This window comes from Esox lucius, chromosome 20 (assembly GCF_011004845.1).
Source record: "Esox lucius isolate fEsoLuc1 chromosome 20, fEsoLuc1.pri, whole genome shotgun sequence".
Lineage (NCBI taxonomy): Eukaryota > Metazoa > Chordata > Actinopteri > Esociformes > Esocidae > Esox > Esox lucius.
Window position 1 is genome coordinate 6,882,762 of NC_047588.1, and position 13,579 is coordinate 6,896,340.

The window sequence follows — 13,579 nt, forward strand, 5'->3', positions numbered from 1 at the left end:
ACAGTATTATTATTAGCAAAAATTTAATAATGACAAACATTTTAATGGGGAAAGTTGGCCACAAGGCCAACTTTGAATGGATGTTGTTCCAGGCTCATGCGCTATGTGCAATTAGCTTGGGACGAGGTTAAACAAAAAGTAGCAAAATGTCATGTCTACGTTTTGTCTACATTTTGTGTGGCATCCATTAGAATGCTAAACTAAAACATTTCTGCTTTGCTAGAATGTTGTGTAATTCTTTCGACTAGTCCTATGTTAAAGACTTCTTAGCAACTTGGAGGATTTGCCAGAACTTCCCAGCCTTGACTAGGCAGTTTTTTTTATTATTTTGTATTTGTCCAAGTGATCCCATGCAAGTTTACTTACGCAGAGGTCAGGGTTCTGATGTGTCCAATACAGTGAATCTGCAGACTTTGACTCCAAGTAGGTCTTGATTGTCTTGGCAGAATTGTTATGGTTGTATGGTTGCATTATTGTGGTTAATAGGCAGAATTTTTGGGGTCAATATTTTGGTTAATAGGCAGAGTTTTTGGGGTCAATATTGTGGTTAATACACAGAGCTTTTGCCAATTAGTCAAAGATTGTCTTTTCTCATAGGACTTCTAATGATTGTGTCCACTTTGATGCCGGATGACTATGCCAAATTCTGAGCAACACTTCACGGGATTTCCTTCCATTTCTAAAGGAAGAGACCTTCAAATTCTTCATGACATTTCTTTTAGCCATCTCACCAGATAGAAACAAGCTTTTAGCAAACAAAATATTCTTCTTACTTTTTATTGTATTTAACCTGATTTGTAGGTGTAGTTTTCAATTAACACTAACTGCAAAGATAAATAGATTTAAACAATTCTCTTGGGTGGCCTAACACTTCAGCAGTACTGTATATATAGGACTTGACATTGAGGGTTTGTACACTAGCCCATACACTGACATGTATTGGGTCATTTTTAAAGCTACTGAATCCGACTGAATACGACATGACAAATGGGTCGATGAAACAGTACGTTTGTGTGTGTGTGTGTGTGTCAGTGTGTACACCCAGAAGAAGAACGGACACATCTCCTTTCTAGGTTTCTACCTAGGATTGTGTCTTTCTGGGTATTTTCCCAGGCATTGGTTCTTGGCTGGGTAACAGCAGGCTATATTTGATTGGTTGTGGGATTGATTGACGGCTTGTCTCACCAGTGTGTGTTCGGTAGTGGTCCTTCATGGCGGAGAGGGTGAGGAAGGCATAGTGGCAGGCAGGCCAGGCGCACTTGTAGGGCTTGTCTCCCGTATGCAGCTTCATGTGGTTGTTCAGAGCCCACTTCTCACTGAACGACCGCTCGCACACATCACACTCAAATTTCCTGCAGAATAGTACGGGGGAGGGAGGGAGGGATGGAGGGAGGGAGGGAGAGAGGGAGGGATGGAGAGAGAAAGAAAGAGAAGAGTTATTTACAAGTCCAAAAGCTGAAGCTGAAAGTAGAAACTCAAGCCTTTAAGGCAGAGAAGGGAGGAGGTAGAATAACACACACATACGCAAAGACCCCCCCCACACACACACACGTACACACAAACACACACGCTGTATAAGCAGGCATTGATTTTTATGTCCTGGACTGCCACCTCCACCATTTATACTATGCTTTGCACCAGGGCCCAGAGGACTAGAGAAATCCTGTTACAATCCACACACGCACGCACGCACGCACACACACACACACACACACACACACACACACACAATGAGGCAATGAGGCCCCAGTGTGGAGAATAGAGTTCACCTGTGTTGTGGTCTCACACCACTTAGAGAGGGCCAGCAGGAATCCTGTAGGCTAAAGGACAAAGCTGGCTACGGTATATTTCCCATCATCCCTCAGTATTACTCTGTCCATCAATCCCCCTTTGTCCGTTCTTTACTTCTTATCTCTTCAATCCCCGTGGCCTCGTTTCATCATTTCTTCTCCCTCCATTTTTCCCTCCTACATGTTTTCAGATTCTATACGCCTGTCTGTGTGGTGATTTCAAAGACGGCTTTCCGTTCGTCCATTTCTTCTCCGAAGATTCCAGCAGAGTACGTAAGCTTAGTTGCTTCCAGTTACGAGTCGGGAACTCTGGTCCCAGATTCATGGCTGTTTTACTAGGCTAACAAGTAACACGAATTAGCAAAAACAATAGAAAATCCTGCGGCCTAATTCATCTTAACTCCAGGAACTAGAACTTTGCCAAGCAGAGGTTGAAAAATGTCCACACTGTAAACAAATGAAGTCAGATTTTTTGGACCATTTGTCTTGGTCTGTGACTCAGTGGAGCGTGTTATTTTAGGTAGGAGAGTGTCTTTAAATCCTGATTGTGTCGGTGAAAGCCTCTGGTATGTTTCACAGGCCTCAGTGTTGACACTCACACCTGAACAAATAATGACAGAGGGAAGCATGCGCCATGTGACTGAATCAGTATTTCAAACTCATATGTGTTCTTTACAGAGGAGGGAGAGAGGGGGAGAGTCAGACACACACCTATTCACACACACACACACACACACACACACACACACACACACACACACACAGTATTCATCTCAGTATAGAGATACATCGGTTTGTCAGGTGGCACTATCCTCCTTGTCTCACCAGACGACCGTTCCTACATCATTAACCGCTGGCACTCAGAAACACATCCTAAAACAGCTTCTCCGTCACATCGGCCTAATCTAGCCGGCATATTTGAAATCCACCCGTTCGCTCGCGCAGCGGTTTTGGTGGAGACTTTATCCCGACGATAGATATATGTCCACGTCTGCTGGGTCGCTCCCACGCCCTCCCCCTCTAACGTCCACTGTCTGCTACTCATTGGATGGCCCTTTCCCGCCCCGCGAGGTGAATAAGATGAGTGAAGGGACGCTGTCTTATTGTTAACGTTATGCACAACACTCCTGTTTTATGAGCTAAACGGGGCAGATGTAACGGCAGCATCGGGCCCAGTCACGGGCCTCTCTCTCCACCGGCTGCTATCTGGGCGAGTGTGATCTGAGCGGAGGGGTGGGGAGGCCCACGTCGGTCCGCCTGCCGGAGTGGGGGCTGGGGGGGTTGAAAGGATGAGAGGAGGCTGTGTGTCTGTTTTCCGCCCGATCGGATGGAGCTCTTTGATCTTGTCTCTCGGCGTGTCAGGCGCCGTCACGATCCGCAGGCCGGCCCCCATACATATGCAAACTGCCCGCCGCTGCTAAACAGGCGGGAGCCGCACGAAGCCGGACGTAGAGAGAGGAGAGACGGAGAAAATACAGGCAGCGAGTCATAGAGGACTGGAGCGAGATGGAGAGAGTGAGTCAGACAGAGTGAGTCAGAGAGAGTGAGACAGGGAGAGTGAGTCACAGAGAGTGTGTCAGAGAGAGTGAGTAAGGTCAAAAACAGGAGACTGTTATGTGTAATTATGGTTGTATGTTTGCGTCTCATCAGATGTTCACATCAAATTAACAGCCATTACTAAATCTGGATTACACATAACGAGGAGAGCAATGCTGTTGGTTCGGTCGCTCTCTCTTTTCCTGTCACTCTCAATTCGATTTTAATTTAAAGAGCTTTATTGGCATGTGAAGCATACATTGTCAAAGCCAGTAGAAAAAAGAACTTCTAATAACTAACAAGAGTGAAAACAAAAATATGAACTGAAAATGTTTAAATACTCATTAAAAATTACACTGAAGGCATAATGAGTATTATATAACAAGCTACAAATAAGCTACATTTTAGACTAATTTTATAATAAGTTATGAATAGGTATGAATGAATGACAAGGAAAAATAAACAATTAAATTAATGCTGGTTAGGTTCATAAAGGTCTCTCTCAGTGAAAATAATTGATGTCCCATGTGAATGTGGAAAAAAGCCAGATAAACAGGGGCATTGCTTATCACAGGAGGAGAAATGGCCTCTTCTAAGACATGACCTGCAGGACATCTTACCACAGATTTAAATGAGGCTCATCTGAGACTGGAGGGACTACATTCCACAAAACCTTTTAACCAGTAACCCAATGGAAGAAGCTTCTCAGCACTGTCGCCCCCATGTGGTGAGGTGATCACTGGGACAGGCAATCAACTTCCACTAAGAACGTTTTATTCATGTATTGGTTTTGTAGATTTTCTGAGGGCATTTTAACATTTTATTATGACATTACTGAAGTTTGGAAGTTGCAGAGGAGGAGAATCTGGGGGAAGGAAACGTTTAAAGGGTTGGAGGAGGGACCCCTGGTCTCAGGTGGGAAAACAAGGATACATGTTTTTCCATGATACTGTTATACCACAAACTTGGTGCTACAGGACATTTAGCCCAAAATTGAATGGCAGGTGCACCTGAGCAATACGAGCATTCCAATGTTTCAGAGGTCCCTCCCTTTCCTATATGTTAAAACAGAGGTAGAAAACCAGATTTGACAAAATGTTGTCAGAGCAGATGGTTGGGAGGCAAATGAAGAGAGAGAGGTTAAGAGATATTTTGAAATTCAATTTACTCTGGATTTCTGGGGATTTTACAGTATATTCTGACCTCTTTATTTTGGGTTGCCCAATACATTTGCTCGCGGGCCGACTTTGGCCACGGCCCGCCTCTTACCGACCTCTGCGTCGGGGTGACCAGTCAGTCGGAGAAAACTCTCCGCCCTGTTTTCACAACCGAGAGGATAAAGAGAGAGAGAGAGAGAGAGAGAGAGAGGCCAACTTTCCCCTCCAGCCAAACTGACACAAACAGACAACTTCAAAGTGAGACTGTTGTTTATTTAGTGAAAAAGGCGGGGAGGGGTTGTGAAGGGGGGTGCGGTCTATCTGATATGCAACTGTCAGGAGAGCATTTTCAAATGCAAAATAGAGCGTGTGTGAGGGCGAGAGATTACCTAGAGGGAGAAACATGACAGCGCTCAGTAGGGTCAGAATGGATCATCATCTGGCAGGTCCGCCTCTCTCTCTCTAACTCTCTCTGTTTACGGACTTCATCACTCTCCACTTCGACAGCCCGGCAGCTTAAATCCAGACTAAATTAGCAGAATGAAGATTAAATTATTTGGCCTTGAGCTGCCCCGGACATTAGGAGTCAAAGACTCAGGATAACTTTAAAAACGACTGACTTGGGTCACAACCTAGTGTGTGTGTGGGCGCACGCGTGCATGTGTGTGGAGGGGGGGGGGGGGGTTGCGCGTGTGTGTGCGTGCATGTCGACAGAATATTCATTTTGCCGAAGTCGATTGAAACCAAATTAAAGCTTGGGTTTGTAAAAAAAAAAAAAAAAGAAAAAAGAAAACGTAGAAACAATTCGATTCCATTTGGAGCAACTGTTTCCTGAGTACATGCTGCTGTCTTCGTTATTTTCCATTAGCTTACACACGGTCACCTGACGACAAGCTCATTTCCTAGGTTGAACAATAGCACGGCCAGACGCCATCCCTCCTAGCTCCTGAACCCACTTTCCAAGGCCCTGCTAGTAGGTAGACAGTCTGCTTTGAAGATAATCAAATCAGTTTGCTGGATGAAGATGGTTTACCATTCAAATGAGCAGTCGCATACCTTCCATCCACTCACACCCTGTGGCTCTGTGTGTGTGTGTGTGTGGGTGGGGGTGGCTGTGTGTGTGGGTGTGTGTGTGTGGGTGGGTGTTTCAGAGATGTACAACAAACTGGGTTCAAATAGCTTGATTACTCACATGCATTTAACCAGAGTTTTTCTTTCCAAATAACAATGCAACAATTCAAAGTACTTGTGTACTGGAACTGGCTTAATTATGCAGATAATAGAGCATTTTAAATATCAGACACTCAAACATGCAGGGATTTAAACCCAGACAGGGTGTGTTCTCCATGTCCAGTAATGAAACAGCTGTTATAGAAAACTACCTGTAACACAATACCAGAAGTTGCCTTTGAACTTGCACCTCTATTCTGTTGGGGGAGGCAGATTACTACAAGAAGGACAACTCTGATTACAAGAAGGACAACTCTGATTACAAGGAAGACTACACTGAATACAAGGACTACTCTGAATACAAGGACTACTCTGAATACAAGGAAGACTACACTGAATACAAGGAAGACTACACTGAATACAAGGAAGACTACACTGAATACAAGGACTACTCTGAATACAAGGAAGACTACACTGAATACAAGGACTACTCTGAATACAAGGACTACTCTGAATACAAGGACTACACTGAATACAAGGACTACACTGAATACAAGGAAGACTACACTGAATACAAGGAAGACTACACTGAATACAAGGAAGACTACACTGAATACAAGGAAGACTACACTGAATACAAGGACTACACTATATACAAGGAGGACAACTCTAAACACAAGGAAGACAACTCTAAACACAAGGAAGACAACTCTCAATACAAGGAGGACAACTCTCAATACAAGGAGGACAACTCTCAATACAAGGAGGACAACTCTCAATACAAGGAGGACAACTCTCAATACAAGGAGGACAACTCTCAATACAAGGAGGACAACTCTAAACACAATGACTACTCTGAATACAAGGAGGACAACTCTGAATACAAGGAGGACAACTCTGAATACAAGGAGGACAACTTTAAACACAAGGACTAATCTGAATACAAAGAGGACAACTCTTGATACAAGGAGGACTACTCAGAATACAAGGACGACTCTGAATACAGGGAAGACTACTCATATTCAACAGTACTAATAAACCAAATGTCATGCTGACCTTTCAGAGTATACAACAGTACTAATAACCCAACTGTCATGCTGACCTTTCAGAGTATACAACAGTACTAATATCCCAACTGTCATGCTGACCTTTCAGAGTATACAACAGTACTAATAACCCAACTGTCATTCTGACCTTTCAGAGTATACAACAGTACTAATAACCCAACTGTCATGCTGACCTTTCAGAGTATACAACAGTACTAATAACCCAACTGTCATTCTGACCTTTCAGAGTATACAACAGTACTAATAACCCAACTGTCATGCTGACCTTTCAGAGTATACAACAGTACTAATAACCCAAATGTCATTCTGACCTTTCAGAGTATACAACAGTACTAATAACCCAAATGTCATTCTGACCTTTCAGAGTATACAACAGTACTAATAACCCAACTGTCATGCTGACCTTTCAGAGTATACAACAGTACTAATAACCCAACTGTCATTCTGACCTTTCAGAGTATACAACAGTACTAATAACCCAACTGTCATGCTGACCTTTCAGAGTATACAACAGTACTAATAACCCAAATGTCATTCTGACCTTTCAGAGTATACAACAGTACTAATAACCCAAATGTCATTCTGACCTTTCAGAGTATACAACAGTACTAATAACCCAACCATTCTGCTGACCTTTCAGAGTATACAACAGTACTAATAACCCAACCATTCTGCTGACCTTTCAGAGTATACAACAGTACTAATAACCCAACCATTCTGCTGACCTTTCAGAGTATACAACAGTACTAATAACCCAACCATTCTGCTGACCTTTCAGAGTATACAACAGTACTAATAACCCAACCGTTCTGCTGACTCCAGGTAGTTCCAGACAGGGAAAGATCAAGAAAGAGAGAGACAGAGAGAAAGAGTGAAAGACAAAGAAAGACAGAGAGAGAGAGAGAGAGAGAGAGAGAGAGAAAAAGACAAAGGAGAAACAAAGAAAGAGAGAGGGAGGCCAGTGAACACGCATGAACACAAACACGGACATTATGGCACTGCAAAGACTCTCCAGCAGAAATATATTTACCTCCAGTGCCGAGCCAGAGAAAAGATAATGAAATAAAGAATAAAAGACTACACCCATCAGATAGGCTCATGTTTATCCCGCTGTGGGGCAAACACAAATTGTCAATTTAATGAACATGGTGGACGCTGATGAAAGCTGTGTGAAAGAGCCTTGTTGCCTGACAAACAATCAGAAAATGTTATCTTTTTATATTGTTTCTACGCTTATTCAGTCCATAACTTATTGGGGTGGGGGGAGGGAGGAATTGTGGCTCAAAGGGCAGGTCCCACTGAGGTGTCCTTGTTATTGCCTGTTTTTTTATTATGAGCCATAGCTCAAACAGTGACAAATACACACGTTAACATGCATGCACGGGAGTGTACAGCCACACACACACGCACACGTAACTGTTTCAGAACAATTGTGTATGCCGCGTTTCTTTGTTGAAACGCGCCATACACAATTGTTCTGAAGCAGTTACGTCTGTGCCCGTGTGTGTGCACGTGCTTAAGTGCATGTGGAGTTGGGTTTGACAGGATCTTTCCAGAGTCAATCCATTTATGGGCTTTAATGGGCTTAATGAATACCGAACAATAAATCAAAAAATGTCCCCTCCAAATCGCAAATCAAGTGCCCACTGGCACCCTTGGCCGGCAACCAACCACTGGGAAGGCTGTTAATATCGCCCCTGTTCCTGATTTGTGACAACAAGAGGCCAGAGGTCACTTTCGACAGCCATCAGCAGCACTTTAAAAGCCTCCAGATGCTTCCTAGTCCAAATTTTTGGGGTATTTAAAGCCTCTGCATTCAGAGGATCTGCACCGAAATTAACTATTATCTCCATGTTTATATATTGCCAGCACTAAATTGCGCCATGGTGAAGAATTACTATCGACATGAATATCTGCGCCAATAACTCAGCCCAAAGCCGCCCAGACGGGGGACACTTTTTTTTTTCTTTATCGAGGCTTCTGATAGCCCTTAAATACATCGCACGGCAGCCCTATCACTGCCTTTTCTTTCTAATATCGGGCCACATTAGCGGCTCGTAAATCAAATTACACTCCTAGAATTTCATTAAGCTCACCTGCCAGCGGTGGTGCTCAAGCAAAAATATTTACGCTTTCCAGCCATGTTGGTGTGGCTCTCAGGTACACAAAGGAGGCGGTAAAGTAAGGGGAAAAGGGAAGATGAATGTAATCATGAAATCCCCAGGATCACCGTGGAAACGGATGGACAGGGGTCACGGGGTGCTGGGGACAGCCGCCTGGCAATGCCAGTTGTTTTGTTCTACGTCCCTAATTCTATTTAGAACGCTTCTTTTGGCCCGATCGCGCTAAATAGTGAATAGGTTGTCGTTTACGGCAAGTTTTACAGTGACTTTTACAGTGACTATTCGGAAAGCAGCTAACCAAAAGAAGACTCCACAACCTGAGGATTACAACCACAGACACAGACTAAAAGGGAAGATCTACGACAGATTTCACCCACTCAGGATAGAGCAGCTAATGCAATATACTGTACATATATATATATACATGCACAAGTATTGAGAGACTGACAGAGAAGGGGTGGGGGGCAGGAGTAATGCAAAAAAATATTTAGTTACTGCTGTAAAACCTTCAATCTAATATTGCGGCGATTCTTTTTCTACTGGATGAGGCTGGAAGGGCCCAGGGCCCAAATTCCTATTCCCTATTGCCCCTTCAGATGGGGCGGTGGGGGCGGACGACAGTGCCTGGCTATGGGTTTTGATTACGCGCAGCAGGAAATGAGTGAGTCGGAGCTCCGTGACGACACTTCATAAAAAAATAAAAGGTAAAAGTATTTCCATCAAAGGAGCGTCCAGCTGTAAATCATGAGGCCTGCTGCTCAGTGACGCCCTGTCCAGACCCCATAATGGGACTCTCCTATTTACTTCTGGCTCAATATCATTTTAAAATAATGAGCTTTATCCTTTATCTAATTAACAAGGGCCTCGCTCTCCTATCAACCCCCCCCCCCTTCAAATTAGGAAGCCAGTATCAGTGTTGCCTACGGTTGTTCTGGAAAATTGGCTCACTGGCGAAAAAGAAAAAAACACAAGGCGTTGGGGTGAATAGTTGCACATGGATGTGTGTGTGTGTGTGTGCGTGCAGACGTAAAGACCTCTCTCACTCTCTCTCTCTCTTATTAGTGGAATTCTAATTCAATGATCACCTTAGATCATACGCACACCATAAATCAGATAGGGGCCTGACAGAGGATGAAAAATTGTATTAATAATGTGAAAGATATTATACAGTTCCAAACGCCCCCTTGATAAATGACACTGTTTGGGCCTGACAATGATTGCATTTAAAACATTATTTCTGTTTTGCGCATGGTTTTCTCCGGTTTGGTGGACGCAGAGGTGTGGGGCTTCGGGGCGTCATTTGCGTGTGTGTGTGCGTGCGTGCGTCCGTGCACACGCGTGCTCATGCAATAAATCCAAGAATCCCGGAACCCACCCTGGAGTCAAAAGGGCAAATTGTGGCCGTGCTTTGACTGCTGGCTCATAGCAAAACACACTCATTTTCAACACAAATATTATACGACACACTCACATCTTTCTACTTGTACCGTAACCATCACTCAGCACTGATTGTTATAAAATGAATGGGCTTTTTCACTAAATACTCTGTCTGCAGATCGCAGTCAGAATGGAGAGCCGAGGACGAGTGCCAGGGACAGAACTCCATGGATTCCAATGCAAAGTGAACCCGGTGTGAAAACAACATGCACTAATTCCAGGTTCAGTGTCTGGCGGCGCTGGAAGAGTGGGTCGGAGAAAAAACCACAACACAACGAGTCAAAGTCCAGTTCGGATTGGAATGCTGCGGAAACGTGGTGACCAATGCCTTCAGCTGGCCGGGTCAGCCACCGTGTCCAGACTCGGATGATCCGACCCTGCTACGCTAACGCCTTGCACTGTCGCACGGCTACAAGACCTACGTCCTGACTGACATGTTCCCATCACAGTAACCTGCTTTTAACTGGGGCTCAAACCTCTGGTGTGTGGGAGGTCACTGATAGATCTACAGTGGTTTTGGAGAAATAACAAGTTAACATGAAGACAGTTGAATGGGAACTACATTACATTTACAGTAGGTGCTGTTCAGCTGGCTGATTGGAGCCGTAGTTGAGAGAGAGAGTAGGGGAGAGAGACAAAGAGGGAGGGAGGGAAGTACGAGACAGGGCAGAGGGAGAGACCTAGCGAGAGAGAGAGTGAGAGTAGGGCTTTTGTTGCGGTTATTAATGGCCATTTCATATGCTAATAAACTCAACAATGGACCAAAAACCACCTGATCAGTGAAGAAGCAGCGGCGGCTAGCCGGCAGTGGCCCCGGTAACGGTAGCCGGTTACAGCCACGCAGCCACCGGCCGACTTACCCTCCAGACCAAGATTAATGAAACTTCCATTGCTTTTAATTAGCACAGCTGTGGTCATCAATTACACCCCTTCCACCCGCCTTCCCCCCAAATACAAATATTGTTATATTTGGGGGGGAAATCTGTGATTTATTTTATTGTGGTAGCACACGGAGTGAGATGAATGGCCCCCCTTGTGGCCATCGTTGAGATGGGGGGGTTGTCATAAGATCTGTAGAAGAGGATTGTATCGTTCCGCACAACGAAGGTCAAGCTCACGTTCCTCGGTTGTGGCCCAGGTGTGTGTATGCATGTGTGTGTGCGTGGAAAAGGTTGTTTAAATCGACGAGCCACGTCAACAGCGAGCGCGACACCTTCAGAGTTTGTCGGACCGCAAAGTCCATTTGGTTAGCGGAAATTGTTATCTTCTATTAGGTCTACGACAGAGGGAATCGGAAACAGGAGATGGGGTTCGGGCCTTGACAAGGGGAATAAGGGAACCGCCTCAAATTAAGCACGGGCCTATTGGAAAAGGCGTCGCGGTTGCCTGAACAGTTGGTAGACAGACACAGACTCTAATATATCTGCAGCATCTCCTGAATTCCTTACTGAGTGAGCCCAGCTCCGGTCCACTGAACCCCAAAGCAATCTCCTACCATTACAAGGACTAAAGCTAGCTAGCTCTCTGTTGCTTTCTCCCCCATTCTCAAACATTTAGTGCATTGTGCTATAACTTGAAACTACATGTGAGGAAAATGTTATGTGATATAATCAGTTCTTCTGACAGGATCATAAATGTGATCATATATTTAACAGGTTTCTGGAAGTAATAACATAATTGCATCAGGTTCTGGTACCAATGACATGATTTCAACCAGTTTCTGATAGTAACGACATCATTGCAACAGCTTCTGGTAGTTATGACATCATATTTACAAGCGTACAGTTGCAGTGATGTCATTTCAAGGGGCCTCGCACGGTCTGGGCATGTAGCTTGGGTATCTTGTGATTCTTTACGCATCACAGGGCACGTGATCTACTCCATCAGGAGCTCCAGTGATCTACTCCATCAGGAGCTCCAGTGATCTACTCCATCAGGAGCTCCAGTGCTGTAACGGTTCTGCCATGAAGACGGAGACTGTTTACTAAGTGGCGACTAATACGGGACGCATGGCTAACATTCACAGGCCAATGGCCGCCACGTGTTAACTCCCAAATGTAGCTCCTCAGACAACGAACACCATTATGAGCACCCTCCGCATCTGTGAGTGGAAGGTAGTGCGCGGGCACACGTGTTGGGGGGGGGGGGGGTTCTGTGTGGGGGGTGCGTGGGTGGGGGCGGATGAAGGCCGTCAACAGGCTTCAACCCAAACCCAGGACATTTATTTAATCATGTAATACCAGCGGAAATGGAAGTAGACGCATATTCTGTCCCATTACGGATGGCCCATAAATTCACGGCGCTTTAGCGGGTAGATGAGGGATTTAACTTCACGGCAAGACAAAACAGACTGAGGAAGTACCGGGATTTATTCACTGTGATTGTACGTGTGTGTGTTTGCATGTGTGTTTGGGAGGAAAAGCCAACAGCCTCACCCAGTATATTCCTGTATTGCTTGTACTGTATTGCTTGTACAATGCACTACTATGAGCCACACAAACACACACACACACACACACACTACAAATTCCCCAAATGGCACTTGCACACAAATACAAACACACAGGTCAAGAACAATCCCTCAAACCCAGTGTAATAAAATTACAGAATTGATTACTACTTTGACCTCCGGAGCAGGACTAAGTAATATCAGGAGAACATAACAAGCCCAGCCTCTGGAGCGAACTAAACTTCTCCTTTGTAATTGAGCTCAAACACCAGCGAAACACTGCCAGATACACACTCGCTCGATAAAATACTGCTGTGCATTCACCAGCTCATTTCGAATCCCCCATGATGGAAAGGAGGGAGAAACGCACGCGTGCCTACGTAAGTACGTACTGTACACACGGAGGCATAGCAAACGGCGTCGGGTCACTGGGACGGCCGTAGCTCACCGCCAGCTGTGACCCGGCTGCCCAGGTGCTCAGGAAAACCACCGTTAAGAGCCACGATTGATGGTCCAATCAAACTGTCACTGCCACGACGCGCGGCAGGGAGGTCGTGGGTGGAGGGGGCGCGTCTGGGTTGGCCGAGGGGGGCGGGGGCAAGAATACTCTGGGTGGGTGGTGTCGGTGGTGGTGGGGGGGCTATCCAGGAAGATTGTGCATGCTTACCGTTAGCCCAAATCAACAGTGACAGACTCAATAGTGAAAAGGCGGGTTTTCTCTGAAATACTGAGGATACAAGTGGAGCGGGCCTTCCGGAGGATGTCACATAATCAAGGAGACCCGTTTTTTCCCCTTGTTTTTTCTCGTTTCCCGACCATTTGGGCTCAGGGGTCTTGGATGGGGAAAAGA

General features: G+C 45.1%; 1 protein-coding gene across 1 annotated transcript in view; it reads right to left on the reverse strand.

The window, feature by feature from the left end:
- znf407 (zinc finger protein 407) overlaps positions 1-13,579 on the reverse strand; it is a 146,163-nt gene that overhangs the window by 52,297 nt on the left and 80,287 nt on the right. The window contains exon 6 of the mRNA XM_034288700.1: positions 1,186-1,352. Within this exon, the coding sequence (XP_034144591.1) occupies positions 1,186-1,352 (167 nt within the window). The remainder of the gene's footprint in view (positions 1-1,185; positions 1,353-13,579) is intronic.